This window comes from Urocitellus parryii, chromosome 6 (genome assembly GCF_045843805.1).
Source record: "Urocitellus parryii isolate mUroPar1 chromosome 6, mUroPar1.hap1, whole genome shotgun sequence".
NCBI classification, from domain to species: Eukaryota; Metazoa; Chordata; class Mammalia; order Rodentia; family Sciuridae; genus Urocitellus; species Urocitellus parryii.
Genome location: NC_135536.1, coordinates 30,389,242 through 30,414,324, shown reverse-complemented (window position 1 = coordinate 30,414,324; position 25,083 = coordinate 30,389,242). Strand labels below are relative to the sequence as shown.

Here is a 25,083-nt window from a genome sequence, read left to right as displayed (position 1 = left end):
GAAGACTTTGTTATGTCACCTTTGGGCATAAATGTGTAAAGTTGAAAACATTTTAAATACCGCTTTTTTTCTTTTGGGATTGTAAAAACAATCTTACTGCTCCCTTTCATTTTTAGCACTTTTGCAGTTAGTATAGAATTGTTTCTTTGCTGCCTCAATGTTTGTATTTGTAAATGGGAATTTTAATATATTCTTATCTAGAGGAACTTTAGTGATGAAGAATTAGATTATTTGACAAAAGCCACAGAGCCTATAAGTTCAGAGACATGAATCAAGTTAAATTCCTTTCTTGTCCTTTTCTTGGGGGAAGGATGTAAAAAGATACACACACACACGTGTATATATATACACACATACACATATGTGTGTGTATATATGTATATACACACACACATACATATTTGAGATTATACTTTACACAGTGTTATCTCCTACTTCTAAGACTGGAACTCTGATTTGTTGAAGAACAGTGTAATTCCTTAAGAGCTTTCTAATAGAATTTGTTGAATATCATTAAAATTGAGGGATAAGTTTCTGTCATCCAGGTCCCCAGACCAGGAACAGGTGATCCCCAAGGAATGATACACACCTGTGTCCATTAGCTGGCTATGCAGTCTCTGCAGTCAGGTGAGGAGACCTGTGGTAAGAGGCTGCTATCTGCTCACTTGTTACTTCCCACCTCCTGTTCTGGGGTTTTGGGGTTTTGAGTGTTATTTAGGTTTATTTTTCTGAATGAAAATCTTTTTTTTTTCAGATCTTTTTTTTTTCCCCTCTGAGTCTTAAAATAACTTTATGATTTGGGAGTAAAATTTATCTGAAGATTGTTTACATGATGGACCCTATTCAGGAAGGTTTATTGACAGGAAAAAACCTTGTCTCATTACTAACTATCTATGTTGTGGATCCTGGAATCAGTTATAATGAAAATCTCAGTTTCACTTTCAAACTATATTTATTTTCTCAGAATAATTTTTTGGAGTTAAGATTTAGAAACTATGTGTTTCTTTCACTCTTAGAGGGCAGGATTAATCAAACTTGCCCTCTTGCCATTTGGGACCAGATGTTCTCTTTTGGGGTGAGGGATACCCTGTGCCTTATAGGATTTTAGCAGCATGCCAACAGATTTCTTCGATCCCTGCAGCTGTGACATCCAGGTAAAATTGCCTCTAGCTGATGACTCCTGCTTTACTATGCCTGAGACACTTTTTACAAGTATCTCTGAGCTGTTCTGATGGCTTTGAGGAGCCATCTTGCCTTCAGTGTAACTGATATTGACGTTGTGATGAACATGAGAGAGAATGTATTAGTTTTATCTTATTTATATAGTAGTGGGCACTTTTTTTTTCCTACTAGCCAATATAATAATAATAATAAACATTTTTGATAATTTATGTCCCAGACACTATGCTAACTAAGCATTTGATATGACACACACTTTTTCATTTCAATCTCTTGGTGTCCATGAGGTAGATACTATTGCTAATCCAATTTTCCAGATGAGAAAACTGGGGCCTAAGTGATAATGCTGTCATGGAACTAATAAATATTGGAGCCAGGATTCCACGTTTGTTCTCTTTGAGCATAGTTGTATTCTTAATCACTATTCTTTGATCTCTACTATGTTAGAATGAAGGGAAGGAGGGAATCTTGCTTAAGACACTTTATCTTTCAAAAGTATAGAATAAAAATTTGAACACTAGAGTTCAGAGCAATCCTGCTTACTCATAACAACTCATAATTTTATAAGCCATTAATCCAGCAGTTGCTTATCTCTTACCTAGTATAAACCACAAGAGCAAAAGCAGAGATACCAGTAGATCAATCTCAGGACAGAGTCTTTTTCATAATTTTTTTCTTATTTTATTTTTTTGTAGCTATCTTGCCCACATCCAATCCAATGACTTTTTTTTTTAGTGACTTGCCTATAGTAAGCCTTCCCAAAGTCTTCAACTTAGCTTTCATAAAAGAAGTATTTATCTTTTATACTCATATTTCATCAACTTTCATAATAATTAAATTTCATAATTAAAATAATAAGTCAACTGCCATCGTCAGGTTTAGGAAGATATATCTGACTGTGTCAGCATGAGTTCCAGCTGTTGGGAGCATAAAATGTGTGTGGCACTAGAGATGGCCTACAAGAAATAAAATGCTCCCACAATTTTTATTATACAACTTTGATTCACTGAAATTAATGCCCTAACCCATTTCCCCTGATCAGGACCTTAAATCAACTCTTCTTTTTGAAGGAGTACAGCAGTGTCAGATGGGCTTTGCCCTCCAGTGCCACAGTGTAGCATTCCTGACCCAGCTGTCACCTCACTCTCTTCATCTCCAGTTTCCATTCTGCTGTTCAGAGCATTCCTGACTTCATTGTAGCTAAGTCTCAAGGGAAAAATGTATTACTAAGAACATTATAGCAACACTGTGTATAAAACGTGATGATCATATTCACCTGATGAAGCTGCAGTTCCTTTAATATAAGATTATTATTTTACAGATTTAAACTGTAGAGTAATCTGACTCCAACATATTAGCCAGATCTATTGCTGGAAAAGTACTGGACCAGTAGAGGAAACTCGTGGTTTGGACTTACAAAAGTTAGTAATATGGCACTGATGGCCATTTTTGCTAGTGTGTGTGGTCATACCAAGACTCACAAAGGATGAAACAATAGTAGTAATAGAGCCAATGTTTATAATGTTATTACTTTGTGCTTTTTGTAGATCTCCTCACTTGATTCTCCTAGGACTCCAAAATGAACCTGTTCTTGTGAGCAAAATTCAAGTGATGTGACCATGTCCTCCTTAGGGAGGCAAGGACTAAGCAATAGGATAGGATTCAAATTAACCTGGTCATCTTCCTTTGAAGATATACATATTTTTCTCTTCAGTTTTTATTCATCACTATAATTAAAGTATCAAGGACATTTGTAAGTAGAAAATACTAAGTTGGGAGTAATTCAGTGTTGCCTGTAGATAGCATGATTTGTTGAGGAGAGGACTCTTCCTTATTCTCTGTTGTCCCCACAGAGTCTGAGGCATGTTTTGAATATCATTCAGAGGTTTTCTTCCCCTGGCAGGCAGGATCTTCTGGGCTTTGTTGGCAGTGGTGTTTGTTGTTCCATGGTCAGTGATATTGACAGGCCCATCTCTATACCATGTGGGGCATGGCTCACAAAGTCAAGTTATTGAAGATGTGGTAGGGAAGGGCCTCTGCCTGCTGCCCAGTGGATGGAAGAAACTGATGTTACAGTTGAAGCTCATCTATGAATATTTTCCCACTCCTAAAAAAAGAGAAACTGATGCTTCCCCACTTAATTATTCTGATAACTCTAAGACACCAAATTCTGTTGTTCTTACTGTTCATTTCCCCCTATAATTCTATGTGGGGCAGTTTCCTGGGCCCTTGGATTACCAGTTTGAAGACACAAGCTGGATTTCAGTTGCTACTATAAAGTTCAATTTTCTTTCTTTACCTCTCACCCTATTGTAATCAGCCAACTTTAACATACTTTATAAGAATATTTCATGTAATTTCCTGTATACTAAAGAAACAGTTTTGGTAATTTTGCTATCAAGAACCATCCTTCAAATTCCAGTCTGTTAAATGAGCAGCATTATGCAGCTGTTTTGTAAGTTCTAGTGAATTATTTTATAGTAACATCAGAACATCAGAAAGTAGAAGCAAAAAGAAAAATTGTCTAAATTGAGACCCCGAGAGCCATATTAGCTTCACAGTTCCTGGCTGAACCCTGTAATAGAGCAATTGACAACTAAAACCATAGCACTGTACAGTAGTTGTTATGAAATATACATTATGTTCCTAAAAGATAAAAAAAAAAGGACAAAAAAAAGATAAAGTTTTTTTTTTTCTCAAGCGTTCTTGTGCGTATAAATACTTTATGGATGAGGGAGGAACATCTGCAGATAGAGTACCCTGGATAATTAATTTTGTCATTTGATGGTATAGGTGTGCTCTGTCAGGTTTCTTTGTGCTTATGCTAACAATTAGTCAGTGGCTTCAATTTCATTCTTGATGTGGAGTTAATTTTTTCATTGCTTCAAGTAGAGAAAAAAATGAAGAAACCTCTCAGATGTTGCTAAGGCTGACCTGAGCCCAGGTATAGCCAGCAAGTCTTTTCAAGTTAGAACACCTTCCTAAAGTAGGCAGATCTGGTACACCACTCGCCCAGTAGTCTGCCTGCAAGAGCCATGATTCCCATTTCACAGATTCAGAAACTAAATTTTTGAGTGGCTAAGTCACTAGCTTGACATTTAATAGCTAAGAAGTCTTATTTATATTTTAGATAGGAGGAAGCAGAAGCTTAGAGAGGTTAAACCTTATAAATAGAGGAGGCAGAGCTTTATGAAAAAAAAAGAAGGATGAAAACATCGGGGGACAAACTAAATACATTTTAAAAAAATCTGTGCCTGTTTATGCTCCCTGCTCCCCTTTATTTTCCTAAAAAAAAAAAAATCCTTCTAGAAATATAGCAAACTTAGGCTTGAGGAAAGTACTATAGATTGCCTTAGAGTCCAGAATTTTTTCAGGATACTTACCCCAAGAGTAGTTTTCTGACATGAGTAGTTTTATGTCCAGTTAAGTGGTGAGCTCCAGTCAACAAGTCTGAGCCATGTTGTGCTCTATGCTCTTGAACTTAGCAGTTCATCCTGCCACAGTTAATAGTGAAAGATCTCATACATGTTTATAATCTATTGTTTTAATGCACTTGTCTCTCATTTTTTTATTAAAATTACATAAACTCTGTCTACTTCATTTATAGGTTATTAATTCTCTATTATATATTTCTTTGCAGGGAGATTTGGACACTAAACGTGTTTTTGAGAAGCTAACCTTAGGAATGGGTTCTGCTGCCATTTTTCTATGCACTCATGGCTTCCAGTGGCAAGCAGGCTATTAGGCATCCAGGTTTTATATCTCCGTTCCTTTGAAAACAAACATATTCCCTTTCCTTAGCTGTGATCACCTAGTCTCTGCACCTTTAGCACACCCTGGAGGGTAAAGCATTCTCAGAACCTCAGCCTTGGTCGCTTGGAGGTTCCTGGGAGTGGTGACACGGACTGTGCTTTGAGCTGCTCTTCCATGTGTTGTACTTTAAAGTCAATATAGACCTCTAGAAGGCCACACCAGCATGGACACTTGACTTTATTCAGGGTCATCTTTTTAAGATGAAGTCATATGAAAATAGTTTGTTTTGCAATAAAACTTATGATGAAAACATTGCTCATGTAGAAAGTTCCATGTTAGATATTTCTTTTAGAATTTGGTGCCAAGAATTATTTTCTAGCAGCTACCAAACACCTGACTTTCTGATGATAGGTATTTTTTTTTAACCACATCTACTGTTTTATCTCAACTCCTAGAATCAAGTTCAGTGCTCAGCTGTACAGCCTTCATCATAACATGATTGCTTCAACATTCATCTTTTATTTTCCTGTTATCTTATTATCATGGTTTATATGTTCTTTATGATTAGTAATTTCAAAAATTTTTTTATGAAAAAAAATATGTAGTAGACATTTATATTCATATGAAATACCTCTGTTCCCAGGCTTTCTCCTCATCCACCTGATGGCTGTCCAGTTGGCATTTCTAAGGAATGTGCATAAATTGAGAGTCACCATTTTTCTCCCTTAATTACTCTCCTTCTGTAAATGCCTCCATTATCATTAGACACTTGGATGTGAAACATTGAAGCTTCAATGATCTCTTCCTCTTTACTATTCTCAGCCTCTTATCCCTTGGCAAGTCCTCTAGAGTCTGCATATGAATTTCAGCTAACTTTTTTCTTGTGGTTGAACTGGTTGCAAGTTCTTCCTGGAAGGAAGGAAGGGAGATGAGGGTGTTGCACCTTCATGACTGCCATATATGAATGAATGCTGCAGCATGCCTGCGTGGTTTGGGGCACTGGTAAACAGAACTGACCCTGTGGAGCTTGCATTATAGTGGAGAGGAACAGTAAACACACCAGACAAAAGTATAAGTGGGCTTCTTATAAAAAATAGTCCAGAGATACAAAAAGGAAGCTCCCCGCTAATTCCAGTAAATTCACTTGAATCCTTCTGTACTTACATCTTTCATACAAATGCAAAATTATTATCCAGTTTTCTATTGATAAAAGTGCCTGATCCTGGTTTCCTAGTTTCACTTTCCAATACTACAAAGAAAGAAAGAGAGAAAGAAAAAGAAAAGTGGGGGAGGTGAATGAGAAGCTTTGAACATTATTATTATTTTTTTATTTAAAATGATTTCTTAAAATCCTTACAGTCTTTTTACTTAACTTCATTTAGATATGTGGTAGAATTCCTTGATTTCTCCTTCACTTTTTCCTTTTATAACTTCAATGTCTTTCTGTTTTTGTTCCATACTCAATTTTATCTTCTGGATGAGGAGTTGGTATGTAGCTTTGTACATTCCATTATTCAGTATTTTCACTAGATTTTATTTTTGTAGTCATATTTTTACCCCTCAAGAATTCAGTATTTTTGTTTTCCTATAGTTTTTCACAGTCATTTTTCTTTTATTGTTAAAACCCTTTGTTTCTCTTTTGGTATTAATTTAAAAACTTTTTTCTAAATTTTTTTTCCTTAAACAACATATATGTTCTTAATTATATATTTTGCTTTTTTATTGTTTCTCTTCTACACTATTGATTTTTCCTAATTGTTGAGAGATCATGATTACCTTTATGACTAAAGCCTAGGTGCATTGATGTAGGTGATGTGGGTTCCCCTGCCACTCTATGGAGCTCTTTCCCTAGATGGCCTCCCTAGCATGGGAAGGCTGAGGGCTGATGCTGGTGGAGTAGTGTGACCTCTCCACAGGGAGGTGGCACTATGGGGTGAGAGAGCTATGAGCAAGGTGCAGGATAGAAACCCACCTGTTGGGGTATGAATTCTCATTTTTTCACGTGTACAGGATGCAGGATCACATTGATTATACAGCCACGTATATACATACAGCAATACAAGTGTCTATTTATTCTGCTGCCCTTCCTATCCCCCCCACCCCATTTGAATCAAATGTATGATTTGTCAAGATCATTTTATTATCATGAACAACTAAAAAAAAAAAAAAAAGATCACCTTTGGTCTGAGCTAAAAGGGCTGTGTTATGTTCCACTCCCGCATGGAGCTGAGATTCCTTCTGACCCCTCAATAAGCGCACTGGAATAGGTTATTTCCCCTTCCTGTCTTATGCACCTGACAGGCTTGTGCCTATACTCCAGGGTTGTGAAGCCTTTGCAACCCCTCGTTCTCAAAGGTGCAGGCATTCTCCCAGCACTGAGTCCAGTAACCCTGGCACTCTGGGATGCTTTAGGAGGCATTAGTTCATTTTACAAATGAATGAATGTTTGATGCTAAGGTGAAATACATTTATTGAGTTATGGAGCCTGGAAAGGAATAGTAAACAAATCAGACAAAATACATATAGCTTCAGGTATGATCAGTGAGGGTCTTATGTGCATATGGCCTTCCTGAATAGCATCTTGCAGATTTCTGCAGGAAAGGAGACCACAGGTAAGTCTTCATGTGGTCATGGTGGTTTTGTGGAAATTAACCAAGACCACCAATTAATCACCATAGACACAAAATGCCATTACTGGGACTGATTTTTTCCATTGTAAACTTTAGCAGACACAACTAATGGTAGGTTTAAGACTGCAGAATGTATAGTATTCTCTTGACAATTTTGAATATTTACATGTTTTAATTTCAAACCTTTGTTATAGGCTAAAAATTTTCATTTGATAGTTAAATTAAATTTTTAAAAGATAGTTGTTAGCCTTAGACTAATGCTGGTCAGAAAAGAAAACAAACTCTCATGGATCTGCTAATCTTAATTTTCCCTGTATAAAATAGGGTTTTCCTTTTGTTTTTGAGGTACTAGGGATAGAATACAGGCCTTGCATTTGTTAGGCAAGCACTCTACCTGTAAACTATACCGTCAGCCCTTTTTATTCTTTATTTTGAGACAGAATCTCACTAACTTGCAATCCTCCTGCCTCATCCCCTCTACCTTGGATTACAGACATGTGCTACTGTGCCAAGCTTCTCTATATTTTTTTTCCTTTAACCATTTAGACAGAATTTATTATCATCAGTATAACTTCATAATAAAATTTACCTGTTATTGTCAAGATAGAAGTCTGTTTGGGACTGCTAAGAAAAATGCTGTGCTAAACCCCCAAACTGCATGCAGTTTTGCAAGTAGACCACCCCCATTTTAGTAGTTACCAGTAGAAAGAAGAATTTCAACCTCAAGAGTCATACGCACTCTGTAAGTGCAGGCAATTACTCTTACACAACAATAATTATAAGTTTCATACAGTGCTTTGGGACAGAAGTCTGGCATGTGGCCAATCCTCTTTGTAAATGTCCCCATCCATTACTCTGACCTGCTTTTGATTATGATGCAAAGTCATAGGCTACTTAGTTCTCATGGAACCTCCACCCTTATAATTAGGATAACCCCTTTGGGAACCAGAGATTGGAAATCTCTGAGTGGTGCTCTTCCTGAAAACATTTATTCTTTAAGCGGTTATTCTTTTACTACCTTCACTTTGGCAAACCTAGAGTTCATTTTAAAAGCAGAATACTTATGATTTTGTTTATTTAATTCTCCTAACTTTTAAGTTACATCCTCTTTCTAACATAGTTAATAGTCATCATAAGATGTAATAAGTTTTACAAAACCAAAACATTTGAACTGTGTGAACCCAACAAGCAGAGAGAAATAGTTTCATAGAATCTCATGCTATGATGAGTGGTCTAGTTTCCAAATTCTCTGTGTAATGGAAATATTAAGGGTCAGAGTTCATGTCTATGAACTTATAGCTTCCCAAGTAGGCTGTTTTTACAAAGCACGTTAAAACTGGTGAAATAGCTTTAATTCTGGTAAGGTCCATTCTTTGGTCTGCTGACACATAGTGAGGCTCAAGTCTGTCTGCTTGTTATTTGTAGAAAACATTCCCTTTCTGCAGTGATCTGTGTCTTTTCCAGAGAAAAATGAAGAGTTTTTTATTTTCCCTTCTGTATTGTCAGGGTAACTCTAAGATTAGAATGTGAATATTTTTGTGACTTTAGCATATATTGCCATTCTGCTTTCTAAAATGGTTGGTCCTGATCCACATTGCCGCCTTCATGTACGAATATATTACAGCTTCATCCCAGGGCTGATGTTCCTTGTTTTTCCATTTCAGAAAAGTTGTTTCTAATTCTGTTAGGCATGAGATAGTAACTAAGCTTTGTTGGCATCGTGCTTCTTTGCTTTGGGTTTATAATGCTTATTTTCCCTATTTAAAAATTTAATAATCATACAGAAGTATGTTAAGCCATAAATTATAATTGTGTAAATTATTTATTAAAAAATTAAAATGTATTTTTATGTTCATGATCACTCTCAGTCTAGATTAAGCTGGTGTCCCTAGGGAAATGTACAACTAAAATATTAATACACAGCCTACAGATATCATGAAAACCAGTATGAACAATCCAAAATTGCTGGTTGAAAGCCTCTAACTCTGTGACTCTATTATCCTTTTCTCCTTTACAGTAAAATGCTGGGCTTAATCTTTTTCCGCCTGTGTGCAGGTGTGTGTGCAGAGGTGATTTGACTATCATATTTAAATCAGTGGAGCTTTGACCTATTCACTATTTCTCATCTTCAAGACTTTTAAAAGTTTGTTATTATTAATATATCATCCAAAAATACAGGTATTAATGTGGAATCCTAGTGATGGCAAAAGTATTTATCAGCTATACCAGTGGAACTAATATACCTGATGACTGCCTGGAAATGCTGTTTTGGAAATACTAGCTAGCACTGTCTTTTCAATTAAAACAAAGTGTGGTCATGTATGAGGCCCTGGGTTCAGTTCTCAGCAACACACACACAATATTTGCACAAATAGGTACATAGCACTCTTTATATTATCCCTTTTAAAATTCAAAACCTAGAACTTATAAGAGAACTCCAGGTTAAATACACGCTGAGGTATTGAGTAGAGCATTGAAAGTGGAGGAGGAATCAGTCATGTATGGATGTGTTGTTGGTACCTTTGTCCCTTAACACAGGAAAACCTTGGCTGTATGGCACATCAGGGAATAAAACATTGTATGTGATCTGACTAGATAAATATCCTATCGCTTCAGGCATCAAATTTTAACTAGTTTTTATTCTTAATAAGATTTTAGAAACTTCTGGGAATGTAATGCTATATATAATGGCTAAGAAAAAGAGCTTTGAAGTCAGTTGTGTTTCAGTTCTGGTGTATATTACTCATGACTTGTCCTCTCTAAACCATAGTTGCCATATCTGTAAAAAAGAAATATCTATATTTTCATGGTTACTTAGTAAAGTGACTTGCTTACCTTTGCTGCACTATATCATTCGAACATAGTGATTGCAGTATTGGTATTGGGCACTCTGGTGGGCCAGCTCTAAATCACTGTATTTGGCAGTGTGATATCAATATTTCAGTCCATTCAGTAGCAGTTTTAGCCAACCTCCTTGAGTCTTCTGTTTTTCCTCACTTTCCCTTTTCTTCCTCTTACTTTCCTCATCCTGAAAAGTACAAGGAAACAGTTTCTCTTCCTTTTTCTCACTCCACTCATCCATAACTCCCTGTTCTTGTTCCCCTTCCCTTCTGATTTTCCCAAATCAGAAAGAAAGAGCTGAATGTGGGTGGAAGGGCTCCCTGCAGCTGATGAGTAGCTCAACTAGACAAAATAAAGGTAGATGGATGGTAGGGAAAAAATAAAATATGCTGCATCAAGGAGCAAATACAGAAGTGCTGCCCAGAGGCCAGGAGGCTGTGAGGCGGGTACTGCCTTCCAGTGAAGCTGAAGGACAGGCAGAGCCAAGAGTTGCCAGCAGGACCAGGCTGAGGATGTCAACTCTAACACCTTTGTCTTGAGATCAAAGTCTAAAAATTCTTAAAATTCAATTTAAGGTGACTTGCTGAACTATTCTCTACTGGATGGCAACATGCTGCATTATATTTTGAATTGGATAAATTTGTGTTCACATAGAAAATGTTCTTGTTTTTTCTCTTTATCCATAATTCTTAGAAGCAGAAAAATAGTTAGTGAACCAAAACTCAACTTTTATTATAAAAACAATTTTTAAGTCAAGTTGATTTTTGAACAAGTAGAGTCTAATCATGATAGTAGCCAGTTCAACACAGGAAACTGGACCAAAATCTTCATCTATACCAGTAGAACTAACATACATGGTGACTGCCTGGAAATGCTGTTTTGGAAATACTAGCTAGCACTGTCTTTTCAATTAAAACAAAGTGTGGTCATGTATGAGGCCCTGGGTTCAGTTCTCAGCAACACATACACACACACACAATATCTGCACAAATAGGTACATAAGTTAAAAGAGATCTTTCCACCATTATCAAACTAGAGATGGGTTTATTTGAAGATAGAGTCTAAACAATATGTTTGAAGTTAGTTTATAATTATCTCATTACCATTCCCCCAGCTCAGAATTTACTACTTAAGTAGCTAGGAAAAATTGCACAAAAATATACTCAGGTTTTGATAATGACACACATGCATACACAAAGTTTGAATGATAATTAGTAACTAAATATTCTTCATTTTTAGACTTTAATTTAATATTTAAGTTTATTATATATCGGGTTTATTTTTTAAATCACATTGTTTTTGTCTGCCAATTAATAATGAAATGATTATTTAATAATTATATTTTCATCAATTTATATATTTTGTTTTGTAATGATTCTATATTTTTGTATTTGTGGCATATTAAATATTTGGATTCACTGTTTTTTTTAACTCTTAACACTTTTAAATCAAGTATTAGTGTTACCTTTTCATTTGCACCAGTGTCCTTAAGGGGTCCTTCAGATGAAACCTAAAAGTTGAGTGGATTTAGTCAAAAGAAGTGTTGTGGCAAGAATGTTCCAGGCAGTTTTTCAGATGGAAAAAAAGTACAGTAAGTTTTCACAACTGAAAGACAAGTTGGTGCTCGGAGTTTGAAAGGATGAGCAAAAGGTTTGAGTTGAGAATGGCCAAGAGGTCATGAGCAGGTTTAGGGAGCCATGGAAAGTCTGAGACTCTTCAGGAAGCCAGAGGTGGACTTTAAGTGTAGCCATGGTCAGTCAGATTTGCATTTTAGATGAATCATTGTACTGCTCTGTGAAGTTGGATAAAGACAACCAATTATTACACTCAGGAAAATATCCTAAGTCATAGGCAGTAGGGGGAAAAGTGGACCAATTGGAGAGAGATTTAGGAACTAGCATTCACAGGGCATGGCAGTGGGTCTAGCCAGAGCACTGGTGAATTTGGTAGCAGTTGCTGACATGGGGCCTGCATGAAGGGTTGTACTGGGTATGTTTATGTGGGAGGTGATGCATTCTCTTTTGTAGATTCCCATGGGACAGAGAGTATTCTGTTAGGTGAATGTAGAGACCTAGGCCTTAGACAAGTCTGGAGCGGACATGGAGACTTACAGATGTTGTCAATGGTGGGATGGAAGTGAAGTCTCTGAGTGGATGGATATTCAAGGTGAAAGGGAAAGAAAACAGCAGGAGTAGCCTAGAGTGGTAGAAGGAAAGTCAGAAGCAGGTGATGCCATAGAAAGGAGAAAGAAGAGTGCTCCTAGGAAAAAATGACTGATTATCTGCACTAGATGCTCTGGAGAGTTTGCGCCAAGGTAAGAACAAAAGTATCATTTGCTTTAACTTTAAGGTAGTCATTGGTGACGCAGATAGTGGAAATCAGATTTTAACAATTCTAATGTGAGAAATTAGGCAGGTTTTTCAAGTTTTCAATGGAAGAAAGAACCAAAGCCCTTGGGTTCAGTGGCTTTACTGAGTACTTTTTGTGCTCATTACATGGGAACCATTGGTAATGCCCAAAGCCCTGACTAAAATACTGACAAAAACCTTCCCTTAGACAAGGAGCACACAGAGTGTAGCTTACTAAAATGGTAGAATATGGGGGAAAAAACCACAAATTTCTTCTAAGAAATTATGGTAGAGTATTTAGCTATGGCATAGTAAACAACCCAGCAGGCCCTCTCTGTTTCGTGTTATCTCCAGAATGAAACCAGCCAACTTACCCTGGCTCCTTTTCATTCTCCATTCACCTATCATGCTGGAGAATGACAAGGAGCCAGGGTAAGTTGCGTAAAAACGATGAAGGAGACTTTAACCTGATGGTGATGGGAAGGTGCAAGGAGAGAGGGAGGCAGTGAAGAGAGAGGGTGACCAAGGAATTGGCATTCCTGGAAAGGCGGAACAAGAAGGATATCAGGAGCTAGATCTTGGATTGGAGGGAAAAAGGAAGCAAGAGTCAGGCTGCAGATAAATTTGTGAGTGGTGATAAAGGAGGAGGAAGTATTTCGTGAAATAGACAGCATTGTCATTGGCTGAGATTGAGGAGGTAGGTGATGGGGAGGCTAATGAGAACAGAGGATGTGTAAAGCATTAGCACTGAGGGAGTGGAAAAGAAGCTGACCAGGGAAAGCTTGAGGAGAGGACTAGGACGAGTTGAGGTTTTCCGTGAAGAGTTAATAGTGGCCCTGTGTCTCCACCTGCCCTTCTTGAGGTACACGGGGTATATTTAAAGAGTTTCTAGAGTTGGTTGTGACTGATCTGTAAAGTGCAAGGAGCAGATTATAATGAATGCAACTCACGCTCATCTTTGACACATCCGCTGTTGTCCTGTAGTGCAGTGTTAAAACATCCTCTGAGAGTATTGAAGTGTGTTAATGGAAGCTCTTTGCTCCTTCAGTAAGTGGCCCCAGATTGCTGTCTTGTTTTTCTTTAAGTTCTTGTCCGCTTTTTTATACTATTTCTGTCTCCTCCCTTTCTGTTTTCTTCCTTGTTGTCAGTTGTTCTATCACATTGCTGTCTGCATGCAAGTCTGTATCAGCCCTACACCCTGGACTTTGTCAACATCTGGAGTTTCACACCTCTGAAATAAAGCAGTGGGCTTGAAGACCAGACAAGCAAGCTTATTAGAATTGTGTGCAAAGTAAGAGTAAATAACCTCTGAGTGTGATTCTCATGTGCTGTGCTTTGAAGGGTGTACATGAATGTTTGTACATGAATTCTGTGACATTTATTGGGTTGTTTCTCAATTGTCCATAACGAGACGTTTGTTGCCTGTATTCCCATTGTGTGTTTTTCTTATTTTGAATTTCCATGGATTATAATATTCTTAAAGAGCCCTCAATATTTATGATTTTTTTCTTGTAATTGTGCTTTAGTATTTACACTTTTATACATTATCTAAACTTTAAAACCACATGATTAGATGTGTTATTCTATATTTTTTTATTATTCACATGGATTTTCAAATACTTATATATTTTGTATGGAAATAACATGAATTTTCAAATAGTTGTGCATTTTGTATGCAAATAATGTACCATTTCACAAGTTGGTCATTTAGTCATTTCACGTGTAAAGGAACAATGTAAAGAAAATATTTTGGAGGTTTGAAGAATAAGTTATCTACTCTCAATTTTCATATATTTCTGTGTTGTATGGATTTTCTCATCTGTGAACATCTCATATACATAACAACAAACTTGATTTTTAAAAGAATCTTATATATTTAGGTGTCCAGTAAATATCAACTCAACATTTTTTATAAATTAACTTAATTTTGATCCCCACCTTCCTTCTTGTCAGATGAAAAGTAAATTCGACACCAGTCATGTGGAGACTTTCTCCTGCTCCCAAGGATGTGCCTAGGGTTGGGTTGTTGGGCAGTGTGTATACTGATGAAAGGCCCCAGACTCATCATCACCTGGTCACTCTGGTTGCCTAGGAGTTGCCTGTCCAACCAGCCCACACAAGCCCTTGGGTTCAGTGGCTTTGCTGAGTACCTTTTGTGCTCACTACATGGGAATCATTGGTAATGCCCAGAGCCCTGTATTCAGGCTTCTGCCTCCCTGGGGCACTCAGAAGCTCAGTTACTCCATCAGACATCTTGTTCCTCTCTCCAAACTGGGGACATATTTTTAATCTGGGGGAAATCTTGCTCTCCTCAAACTCTACTCTAAATAATTAAAAAAAAAATTGGTGAAAACTAAAATACTGACAAAAACCTTCCCTAATCAAGGAACACACAGAATGTAGCTTACTAAAATGGTAGAATATGGGGAAAAAAACACAAATTTCTTCTAAGAAATTATGGTAGAGTATTTAGCTATGGCATAGTAAACAACCCAGCAGACCCTCTCTGTTCAGTGTTATCTCCTCCAGAATGAAACCTATGTAGCCTTAATTTTTTAAAACTCATTGAAGGACACCTATTAAGTGTGCTTACATTTTATTGATAGAGTAATTTCTGAGTGGCGATAGTAAATACTGAGCAGAATCTAATATTTGCAAGTGTTAAGTAAGTTTTCTGACTTGGTTTTGTCTTATTTTACCTAAGAACACTGGAACTATTTTGGGGCCGATGAGAATCTTGGTCCAGTTGCTGTGAGCATACGAAGGGAAAAACCAGAAGAAATGAAGGAAAATGGATCTCCATACAACTACCGAATGATCTTTCGAACTAGTGAGGTAAGTTCTAGATAAGAAAGACTTGAAGCTTAATTGAAGTAGGAAAAAGTAAAGTAGTAGCAGTTGCAGAGCAATAGCAGATTCAATAGCATAAGGTCACAGTGTCCTTAGAGCAAGCAAGGCTCCTCCTGTCTTCACACTGGTGGCAATGGAGGCAGGCCAGGTGGGTAGTTCTGGGTCCATTCTGCATTCTAGCTCTGGATAGATGCAGTAGGTGACAGGCAGTTCTGATTCAGAGAAAGTCTGGGAAGTGTCACCTAAATGATCAGAGCCTTCAGAATCAAAAGTGGGAGTTGCATAATCCCTCTCAGGACAGCTGGAAAGCACCAGCCAACTTGAGAAATGGGCATGCTGGTGGAGGAGAGCGGGTCACCTGAGACTTAGCTCAGTTGTCCAGGTTATGGCAGAGGACATTTTTTGAGCCAAGAAGAGCAAAGGGAACTTTATTTCTCCTACCCTCACTTTGCTGCACCTTGGACATACACTGTATAAGCCTATAACACAGTTGGAACCAGAGACTCTCCATTTGTGGGTTGAACAGGCTCTTTTAGAGTCTAAATACACATAATATATGGGTTTTCATCTTAAAGTGAAACTCTAGTTAAAAAAAGAAAAGCAAAACTAAAATAGCCAACAAAGCTTTTTAAAATTGTCAACAAGTTTGGGATCATGGGATTATTTATTTATTTTCCCCCTAAACATTGGTATTATTGTCCCAGTTATCAGTGTGTTTCCTCTCAGCTTTAATCCTAAATTCTCTTTAAGATTATTCTTATGCATTAATGCCTAATACACCCTTGAGGTATCTAGAAAATAATGGTTTTGAAACTGGTTTAAATAGGACATTCGTTTTCATTTCCCCTATTGAATCAAGGGTAGTTTCAGGAGTTGGCTTCACTTAGTAATTGTTCCTAAGCTTGAACTCTGGGGAAATTAAAAATAGGGATTTTAACAACAACACTTTAAATCTAATGTGGTGTTTACAGCGGCCAGGGAGAAATGAAGAGCTGTCCCTTCCCACTTTCAAAGCTGCTGGTTTAGCCATGTGCCACCTCTATGGAGTGTCCTGTGTTGGCAGGTAGACACAGGCAGCTGCCCTTGTCTAGCTTCCCAGATCCACAAGATTTCTGTGAATACCCTCATCTTACTTCCAAATGTTTTCGTCCTTTCTGTTGTATCTTTTTCCCCCTCCCAGGGCTATTTTATTTTAACCCCATCATTTCCTTCCTTTTTGTTGGTATTTTTATCCATTAGCCAAAGCTTCTTGCCACTGTCCTATCCCATCCTTCCTGCAGAGTACTGGAGTTTCCTTGGGGCCCTTTCTTTCTCAGACCCTGCCTCTGGCTTCTGCTGGTCACTCTTCAACATCCTGACTCAGCTGTGCCCTGGGAACCACTCTTGTCTTTCCCTCCTATTCTCTCACCTCTTCCCACTTGGCTCCTGACTCCTCCCTCTGGTTTATGGTCACAGGGTTAAAAAGGTTAGCCTTTTTGTTCTTTTCCTTGGTCCTTTTCCTTCACCTTTGTTGTTGTAAGTGCCCATGTCAAATGCTGTTCACAACACTGAGGCTAGCCAGGCGCTGTGGCACACGCTTACATATTCCTACTGACCCAGGAGGATGAGGCTGGCAGTGGGCAATCTCAATACCAGCCTGGGCTTAGTGAGACCCTGTTTCAAAACTAAAAAGGAAAAGGGGTTGGGAATGTGGCTCAATGGCAGAAAGTTCTAGGGTTCAGTTCCTAGTGCCTCAAAACCAATCATCCAACAAAATATACCATGGCCATTTGTTGTTAAAGATTGATGTTCAGTTCCTGGTAACCTGGGGATTGTAGTTGTTCAGATCAGAAACCTTAAAGTCACATTTTGACTCTTCTCCTTTCCTCCTGCCCCCAAATCTGTTCTTTAAGCAATCTTTGTCCATTGTCTTCAAAATACTGCAAGTCTAGATCTCAACCATTCTTACCCCCAAACCTGGACCTTGCTCTGAGAACTCCTTTCCCTGCCTCTGTCCTGAACCTGGGCTTCCTTTTAGCTCAGAGGGAATCTCTTTGAAATGTAATCCATATCTGCCCCATCCTCCTTCAAAATCCCTTCAAAGTTCTCCATATCCTCCTGAGTAAAAGCCAGAGTCCTTGATAGCTCAGTGACCTGGCATATCTACTACCCAGCTGTCTCTGCCACCTCATCTCAGGATCTCCCATAACTCCTACTGCTCAGTCTCTTGCAGCCACAGAGGCCTCCTTCCCCTCTAGGTGACCTCAGCATACCTGTGCCTCTGGACTTCAGTACTCCCTATTCTTCCCTCTGACAACATCTTCCCCATGTCCTTCCCTCTGGCCTTCTCTGATACATCAGAGGGACCTTCCTCTGCATCGGGGTCTAAAATTTCTATTCCCTCCCCATTTATGACATTTTTGTTGTTGTTGTCTGGTTTGGTTTTGATGGTCCCAGTTGAACTCAGAGCCTCACACATGCTAGGCAAGTGATGTACCATTGAGTCCCATCCCAACCCCATTTTAAATTTGATTCCATACTTTATGTTTCAGTAACTCTTATCACTATCTTACGTATTGTGCTTTTAAATTTTGTTTGCTTACTTAATTGTAAGCCCTGTGAGGGTGGAAACTTTTATCTGAGTTGTTCTTTACGCCTAATGCCTAGAGTAGTCTCTTCAAGGGACTGGGGGTGAAGAATCATAGTCGAACACTTGTCTAGCATGTGCATGGCCTTGGGTTCCATCCCAGAATCTCAAGAGAAGAAAAATTATAATAAAATTAAACTGTCCTTTCCCTCTTTTCACCTCCCTTCTTCCCTTTCTCCCTCTCTTCTCTTTTCTCCTTTTTTTTCTTTTCTCCCTCCCTCCAGCATTTATTTCCTCTAGTGTTTATTTAATTGATCACCACTAACTTATCTGTAATTTTTTGCTTTCCAAGAAAAATAATCCTTATATATGGTTCAATTTTAATGCCTGTATAAGACTTGCCATGGAGGTGAAATTGCTAATGCCCGTTGGTAGAGATATTTTTAAATGTTGGTCCTGCCCACGCTCCTGGACCTTGTGGTTCAGTCAGTTCACTTGTTTTACTGAAGCAAGTTTATTAGATGTACAACAAAATAACACTTAACTTTATATTAGGGACTTCCCAAGCCAATCAGTATATTGGAAAAAAAAAAAGAAAACACGGTCATGGCATTGACATTGGCACTCCCATGGCTTTAGTGAATGGCATCCATGTAACAGAGACAGAAGCCAATCTCTTTCATCTCAGTAGAAGTCAGTCATTGCAAAACATCAACAAAAAAGTCATTCCATTAATTTGTAGATATAGTGGTTTGTTTGTGAACAGTCTTCTGGCATATGAGTATTTTTAAACTCAGAAGCCCAAAGATTTTTATGAAGACTCTTCTCCTTGTTTCTGGAAGCCATTAATGAAAATATCAGTACATAGTGCCAGTGAGTCAGATGTAAAAATGAGTCATTCTTTCCTCATCTTCTTTGACTTTAAAGTTAGCCTTTGTCTTTCTGTTGTGCAGGATGCAATGATGTGCATTTCTGGTCTTGGCTTCTAAATTGAAAAGTCTTTGTGGTCCCCTATCCAGGCATGTATTACCTCATGAAGGGGAGAACCCAGTAGTTACTGAGTTGTTCACCCATTGCCCATAATTTATAAAACAAAAACACTTTCTGTCAAATGACATAGTATGTAAATGATGATTTTCTATGCGTTATTTGAAATCATTTAAGGGTAGAAGATCCTCATTAAATAAATATATTGCAAATACCTCCAGTACCATTTCTTCTGTTGAGAGTAAGATACTGATACATTTTGTTTTCCCTAACCTCTCTCTCTCTTCCCTCCATCAGTTGGCAGATGTTACAGATTTTACTTCCTGGCCGTGCTTCCTTTGGATTTCCTTTTCCCTGCTAATCTTATATCATGCCTTCTTTGCCTGTTATCTAAAGACTTTTAACTTCCTAACTGTATTCTCTGCTTCCAGTTTCTTCCTCTCATATCTCATTTGCCAATTTAGTTTCTGAAATTATATATCGTTTTCCCCATCTGAATGTGTCCTGTGATCACACAGGAGAGTGATGAGGTGCACATCTCTCAGTCAGCCTCAAGGTCTTCTGCTGTGGGTCCTGGCTCCCCCCAGCCCACAGCTCCATCATCACTCCTCCCTGGTTCTTTCTGGTCCAGCTGTAGCAATCACTCCTTTTTCTGTCACCCTGGTTTTTCCTATCTCTATACCTTTGCTCATCTTATCTAATATTTTCTTTTTGTAGAAATTATTACTTTATTCTACAATCCCTTTCTAATGCCATTCCTTCTGCCAGGGCCTTCCATTATTCCCTGAGCCACTATGGTGCCTCCCATGCTCTGGCCTTGTAGGACTTGGTCTCCGTATACTTTTCTGAGTAAACACCTCTTTCCCTGGTTGCACTTGTGTATTTCTCATCTCTCACCCTCTTCCATGCCACACACTTCCCTTCACAGGTACTCCTCTGTCAGCTTTCTGATTGCAGTAGAATGTCTTACAACCTACACATTTACTGGGTATTTGTTCAGTTTGGTGCATTTCTTATGCCATCAAACAGTATTTATATTATGGCAACAATTTTGCCATGTGAAAATTTTTGGAAATTAAGAGCATGTCAGGCTTCATGTCTAGTTAACTTGCTCCAGCAAATCATCATTATGTAAAGAGATGTCTTTGCTTCTATTTTATAATAGAAGATATTTTAAGAAAGAAGGGAAAACATAAAGCAATTTCCAGTGCTGTACTGCTGTACTATAATCATTGTCCTATTATAGCAGCATTGGAGATGTGAACAGTTTATGCTTGTCAACAAAGCATTATGAAACTTAAAACTTTATCCTGGCATTTACCTTTTATAATTCAAAAGTGCAACATTCAAATTCTATGCATTTTTTCTTCAGATGTCTCTCTGGGGTATCTCCTTAACTTCTTTGTTAGCATACTTTGTGCCATTGTATGGCCATATAGAAATCTTGCTCTTACTGACTTTTTAAAAAAATATTTATTTTTTAGTTTTAAGTGGACATAATATCTTTATTTTACATTTATGTGGTGCTGAGGATCGAATTAAGTGCCTCAAACATGCTAGGCAAGCGCTCTACCACTGAGCCATAACCCCAGCCCTCTTACTGACTTTTTAAGGGAATGTTTTATGTGCCACTTACCTAAATATCCTTGGAATACTTTATCGTGAATTCCTGTGAACTTGTGTTGGACTTTTGAAAATATTGACCTAATTTTTTATGTGTAAAGTTTGTTATCTCACTCTTCACAATCTTTGTTCCTCATTGGTTCAATCAACAAAAGTCATTTCCAGCTCAGTAAGGAGCCTGCAAGATAGGCCTCCAGAGCATGTGACCTATTCAACAATTTCATGCCTCCTGAGAGGCTTCACTATGCCACCTTCTCTCTTTCAGCTCATGACACTGAGAGGTTCTGTCTTGGAAGATGCTATTCCTTCAACAGCAAAGCACTCAACGGCTAGAGGGCTTCCTTTGAAAGAAGTGCTGGAGCACGTGATCCCCGAGCTCAATGTCCAATGCCTGCGGTTGGCCTTCAACACTCCAAAAGTCACAGAGCAGCTCATGAAGCTGGATGAACAAGGGGTGAGTGGCTTTCAGCAGAGCACATTCTTGCTGCTCGGCTTCTAGGATACAGGCCTTAGTATTTCTTTTTTGGTAGAGAAAACTGATATCACTTATTAATAAGGATTCTAATTTTCTGTTTTCTTAACTCCTGGAACATTGCTCCTCCAATGAAATTCTCAGTGCCAGAACTAAAACAATGTTCTTAAACTATGTTCATCTCTCTTGATACTCTTCTATACATGTAGTAGATTTTTCAAATATCTGGGAGTAAGTTGTAGCAATAATAATAGTAACAATAAGCATAATAATGTTATTACATTATAATAATTAGTACAGTAATAATAGGAGCTAACACTAATGAGCATATTCATCAGGCTATGTTCTAAGTACCTTAAATGTTATCCCATATAATCTCCCAACCTCAAGAGTATGTGCTGTTATTACCCATTTCAAAAATAAGAAATCTGGGGCACAAAGAAATTACATAATAAATCAAATTTCTCAAAGTTAATAAGTTGTGGAGCCAGGGATCAGTCATCTGCCTCGGAGCCTAAGTTGTTAGTCACTCTGTCCCACCATTCTTAAAAACTTAGACTTTAAAACCATTAGTAACACCAAAACTAAATTTTAGCCAAGATTTATAAACATAAAATTTTAAAATTTGGGGCCCAATAAATATCACAGACTTAAAATGCTTATGATTCACTTCCTTAATACTTCACATTCCAAAATGTAGAGGTCCTTTTGAGGCTAATGCATGATAGGATAATCCATATAAAGGTTGCCTAAAGGAAGAAGAGTTAACATCTGAAACTGTCTCTAACCAGAGAATGTTATCCACATTCTGCTTGGAGTAATTTGAACATATGTGCTAATTTTGTAGATGTTGCACTTGCGTAATCTTACTTTAACTTTTAGCACTTCAGCCATATTGCACCCTATCAATGGGTAAAAGTAGTTTTACCATTGCATTTTAAAAATTCCTCAAAAAGTGAAAGTGGTCTAGGTAATGTCATTTTCTGAAAACTTTTGATGGTGTTTCCTTAATTTTATAAATTCCAAGTTTATTAAAACAAATATAAATTCAAAAAAAATAAGTTTTGAGATATATTTATTATTTTAATCAAACAATAAGAATATAAAATGAACCAATAGTTGGATTTAACTTTTCTAATCCATGCTTTTTCTATCCATTTTGCTTTTCATAATGTGCCAACTGTCTATTCAACATGTGTATTTAAAGAATGCTGAGAGTATCCATGTATATAACATGTAAATTGAAGCACTTTGTGTGTTTCAGAAAATAACTAATGCATAAACTTACTACTTTGAAGGCTGTTTTCCAGTAAATATTCTGGGCATTTATTCTAAAAAAGAAGGAGCAGAAAAATGATGATTAGGTTCAACTTTATTGATTCAGTCATTTCAGTGACTGTGCTTATTAAAGAGAATAAATAAACCCACTTAGGCATTGATAATATAATCATATACTTAACATCCTAAATTTATATTAGGACAGAATATTTTATATAAAGAAGGTGTTTATTATCATTTCCCCTTATTTTAAACATATCAAATAAAATACTCCAATTATAGATATTTCACAGATTTCTGGCACATTTTTGTCCTCTGTTAATGATTGCAAAATGTTGGACTGCAGATGGTGCTGTGTTGTGGTGAACATTTCATGGTTCCTTCACACAAGGAAGATAAGAGTCCTATAATGAATTCACCCAGAGTTAAATTTATTTAATTCATAAATTGGCCATTATTTTGTAATTATGGTTCTCCTATCTTGGAGATGTTGAAATAACCTGCTCTTCATAAATTATTAATGGTAATATATGATGGTTATTTTGTTTAATTAAAAATTAAAATTTGGCAGTGATTTTCTCTGATTTTATTTTGGAAAGAAGTGCCTTACATACGTTATCTCATTGAATAGGGTTTTAGTATTAGGCAGCTTTTCCTCAGCAGTGGAATGTAAAAGTTTAAAACATGCTGTCCTATGTGAGCAGCTCTGTATCTAGACCAAAGGGCACACTACCACTTGGCTTCTCTCCTGTCTTCTCTGTTTCCATTCATAGCATTCAAAGCCAGGATTGTGCTGGTGTATAGCAGATGACAGGCATACTTCAGCACAGCAGTCAGTTTTTTTTCCATAGGAAATCTCATAAATCTCATTAATGCCTTGGAACCTTTTTTTAGAAACTGATTATTTTGATGCCTTTAGAAATGCAGATTTTAAAAAGAAATGCATGTACTGTAGGGGATACGCATATGAATCATTGCAAAGCATTTTTATTTTCCATCTGTGTCATCATTTTTAAAAATTTTAAGTTTTATATAGCCTCGATTTAAAGTGATTCATAGTGTGATACCAGGAAACCAGACTCACCAAAAGGAATTTTTAAGTCTCCTTTTAAATTTTTTAAAATGATTTCTATTCTCATTAAATAGCTTATAAAATTATGCTTGGAAAAAGAAAACACAATTTGTTTGCTATATTGTGCATTTTGCCTTTCAAATCCTTGGTGCTTTATTTCTTCCTTTAATCAGTATGAAAATGTAAAATGAACAGAAGAAAAACATTAAAATTTTATTTGTAAAGTATACAAGAAAGCATTGCACAAAGATCTAATAATTTGTTTCTTATTTGACTTGACAATGATATGCATGTGGGATTGGAAGTAGGCATTTCCTTGAATTCCAAAGAAATTCATTTTAGAAAATAAATACATCCTTTGTGGTTTATCCAGGCATTCACTTTCTCCTTCTTTATGCCTTTCTGGGCCTTTGTTGTTATTGATGTCTATTTCTACTGTTATGTAAAATGACAGTGAGAAAAGATAAAACTAACTTGACAGTGTTTTCAAACTGGCTAGAATTGAGAACACTTGGAGCCTCAGAAAATTTGAATGAACTTTGGATTTTGTTCACGCATCATGTCCTTATATCTTTATTTATTAGACAACTGAGAACATATATCATGATAGAAACAGATTACATGGATATGTGTTAAATTGTTACTCTGTTTCAATCACTTTACTGGCATCATCTGATTCAACCTTCACAGCAACCCTGAGTTGTCCCTTCCAGTTAGTTACTGGCCTGTTTTACACTTGAGGGGTTTGTGGCTTACAGTGGTTCTAAGGCCCATTTACTTTCCTCTCATCTTTAGTGATCCTGAACACTGGATACAAATTCACGTAATACTGCCTTTCATTTTTAAGATTTGAAAATTTTCCTTTACCTTTCCATTTCTTGAATTATTTTGATCCTTAAAACTATATTGTGAAGTATTAAGGGAGTCCACTACTCTATTCTACTTTGTTTTGTTGTCGTTGTTGTTGTTTTGTATGCATTATTAGGAATTGAAACCCAGGGTGCTCTACCACTGAGCTACATCTCCAGAACTTTTTCTCTTTTATTTTTGAGATAGAGTCTTGCAGAGTTGTCCAGGCGGGTATTTGCAATCCTCCTGCTTCAGCCCTGTGAGTTGCTTGGGATTACATGCATGTGCCACCACCCCCAGCTTCAACTTTTTAAATCATATGACCAGTTTCATTATTTTTAAATTTGACATATCTTAACCATTTTTCTTTAGTAGTTATTTTTAAAACACCTATATCTCATCTACTCTGCAAGGGGAATTATCACACCTACCTGTATTTTAAGGAATTCACACATGTATAATACTTAATACCACGCTGGGCACATAAGTAGACATTCAAGAAATGTTAGTTTTTGTTGATAATTATAAAATAATAGCTTGTTAGTCACCCTTTACATGCATGAGCTCTTTTAATCTTAATAAACTTCCTATGAGAGAACATCTGTTATAGGTAACATATTATGCTTTTACAAGTA

At 37.1% G+C, this 25,083-nt stretch overlaps 1 protein-coding gene across 1 annotated transcript in view; it reads left to right on the top strand.

Moving 5' to 3' along the window:
* The window catches only part of Sipa1l1 (signal induced proliferation associated 1 like 1), a 355,392-nt gene that overhangs the window by 218,738 nt on the left and 111,571 nt on the right, over nucleotides 1-25,083 (top strand). The window contains exons 6-7 of the mRNA XM_026401335.2: nucleotides 15,456-15,586; nucleotides 21,043-21,231. Of these exons, the coding sequence (XP_026257120.1) occupies nucleotides 15,456-15,586; nucleotides 21,043-21,231 (320 nt within the window). The remainder of the gene's footprint in view (nucleotides 1-15,455; nucleotides 15,587-21,042; nucleotides 21,232-25,083) is intronic.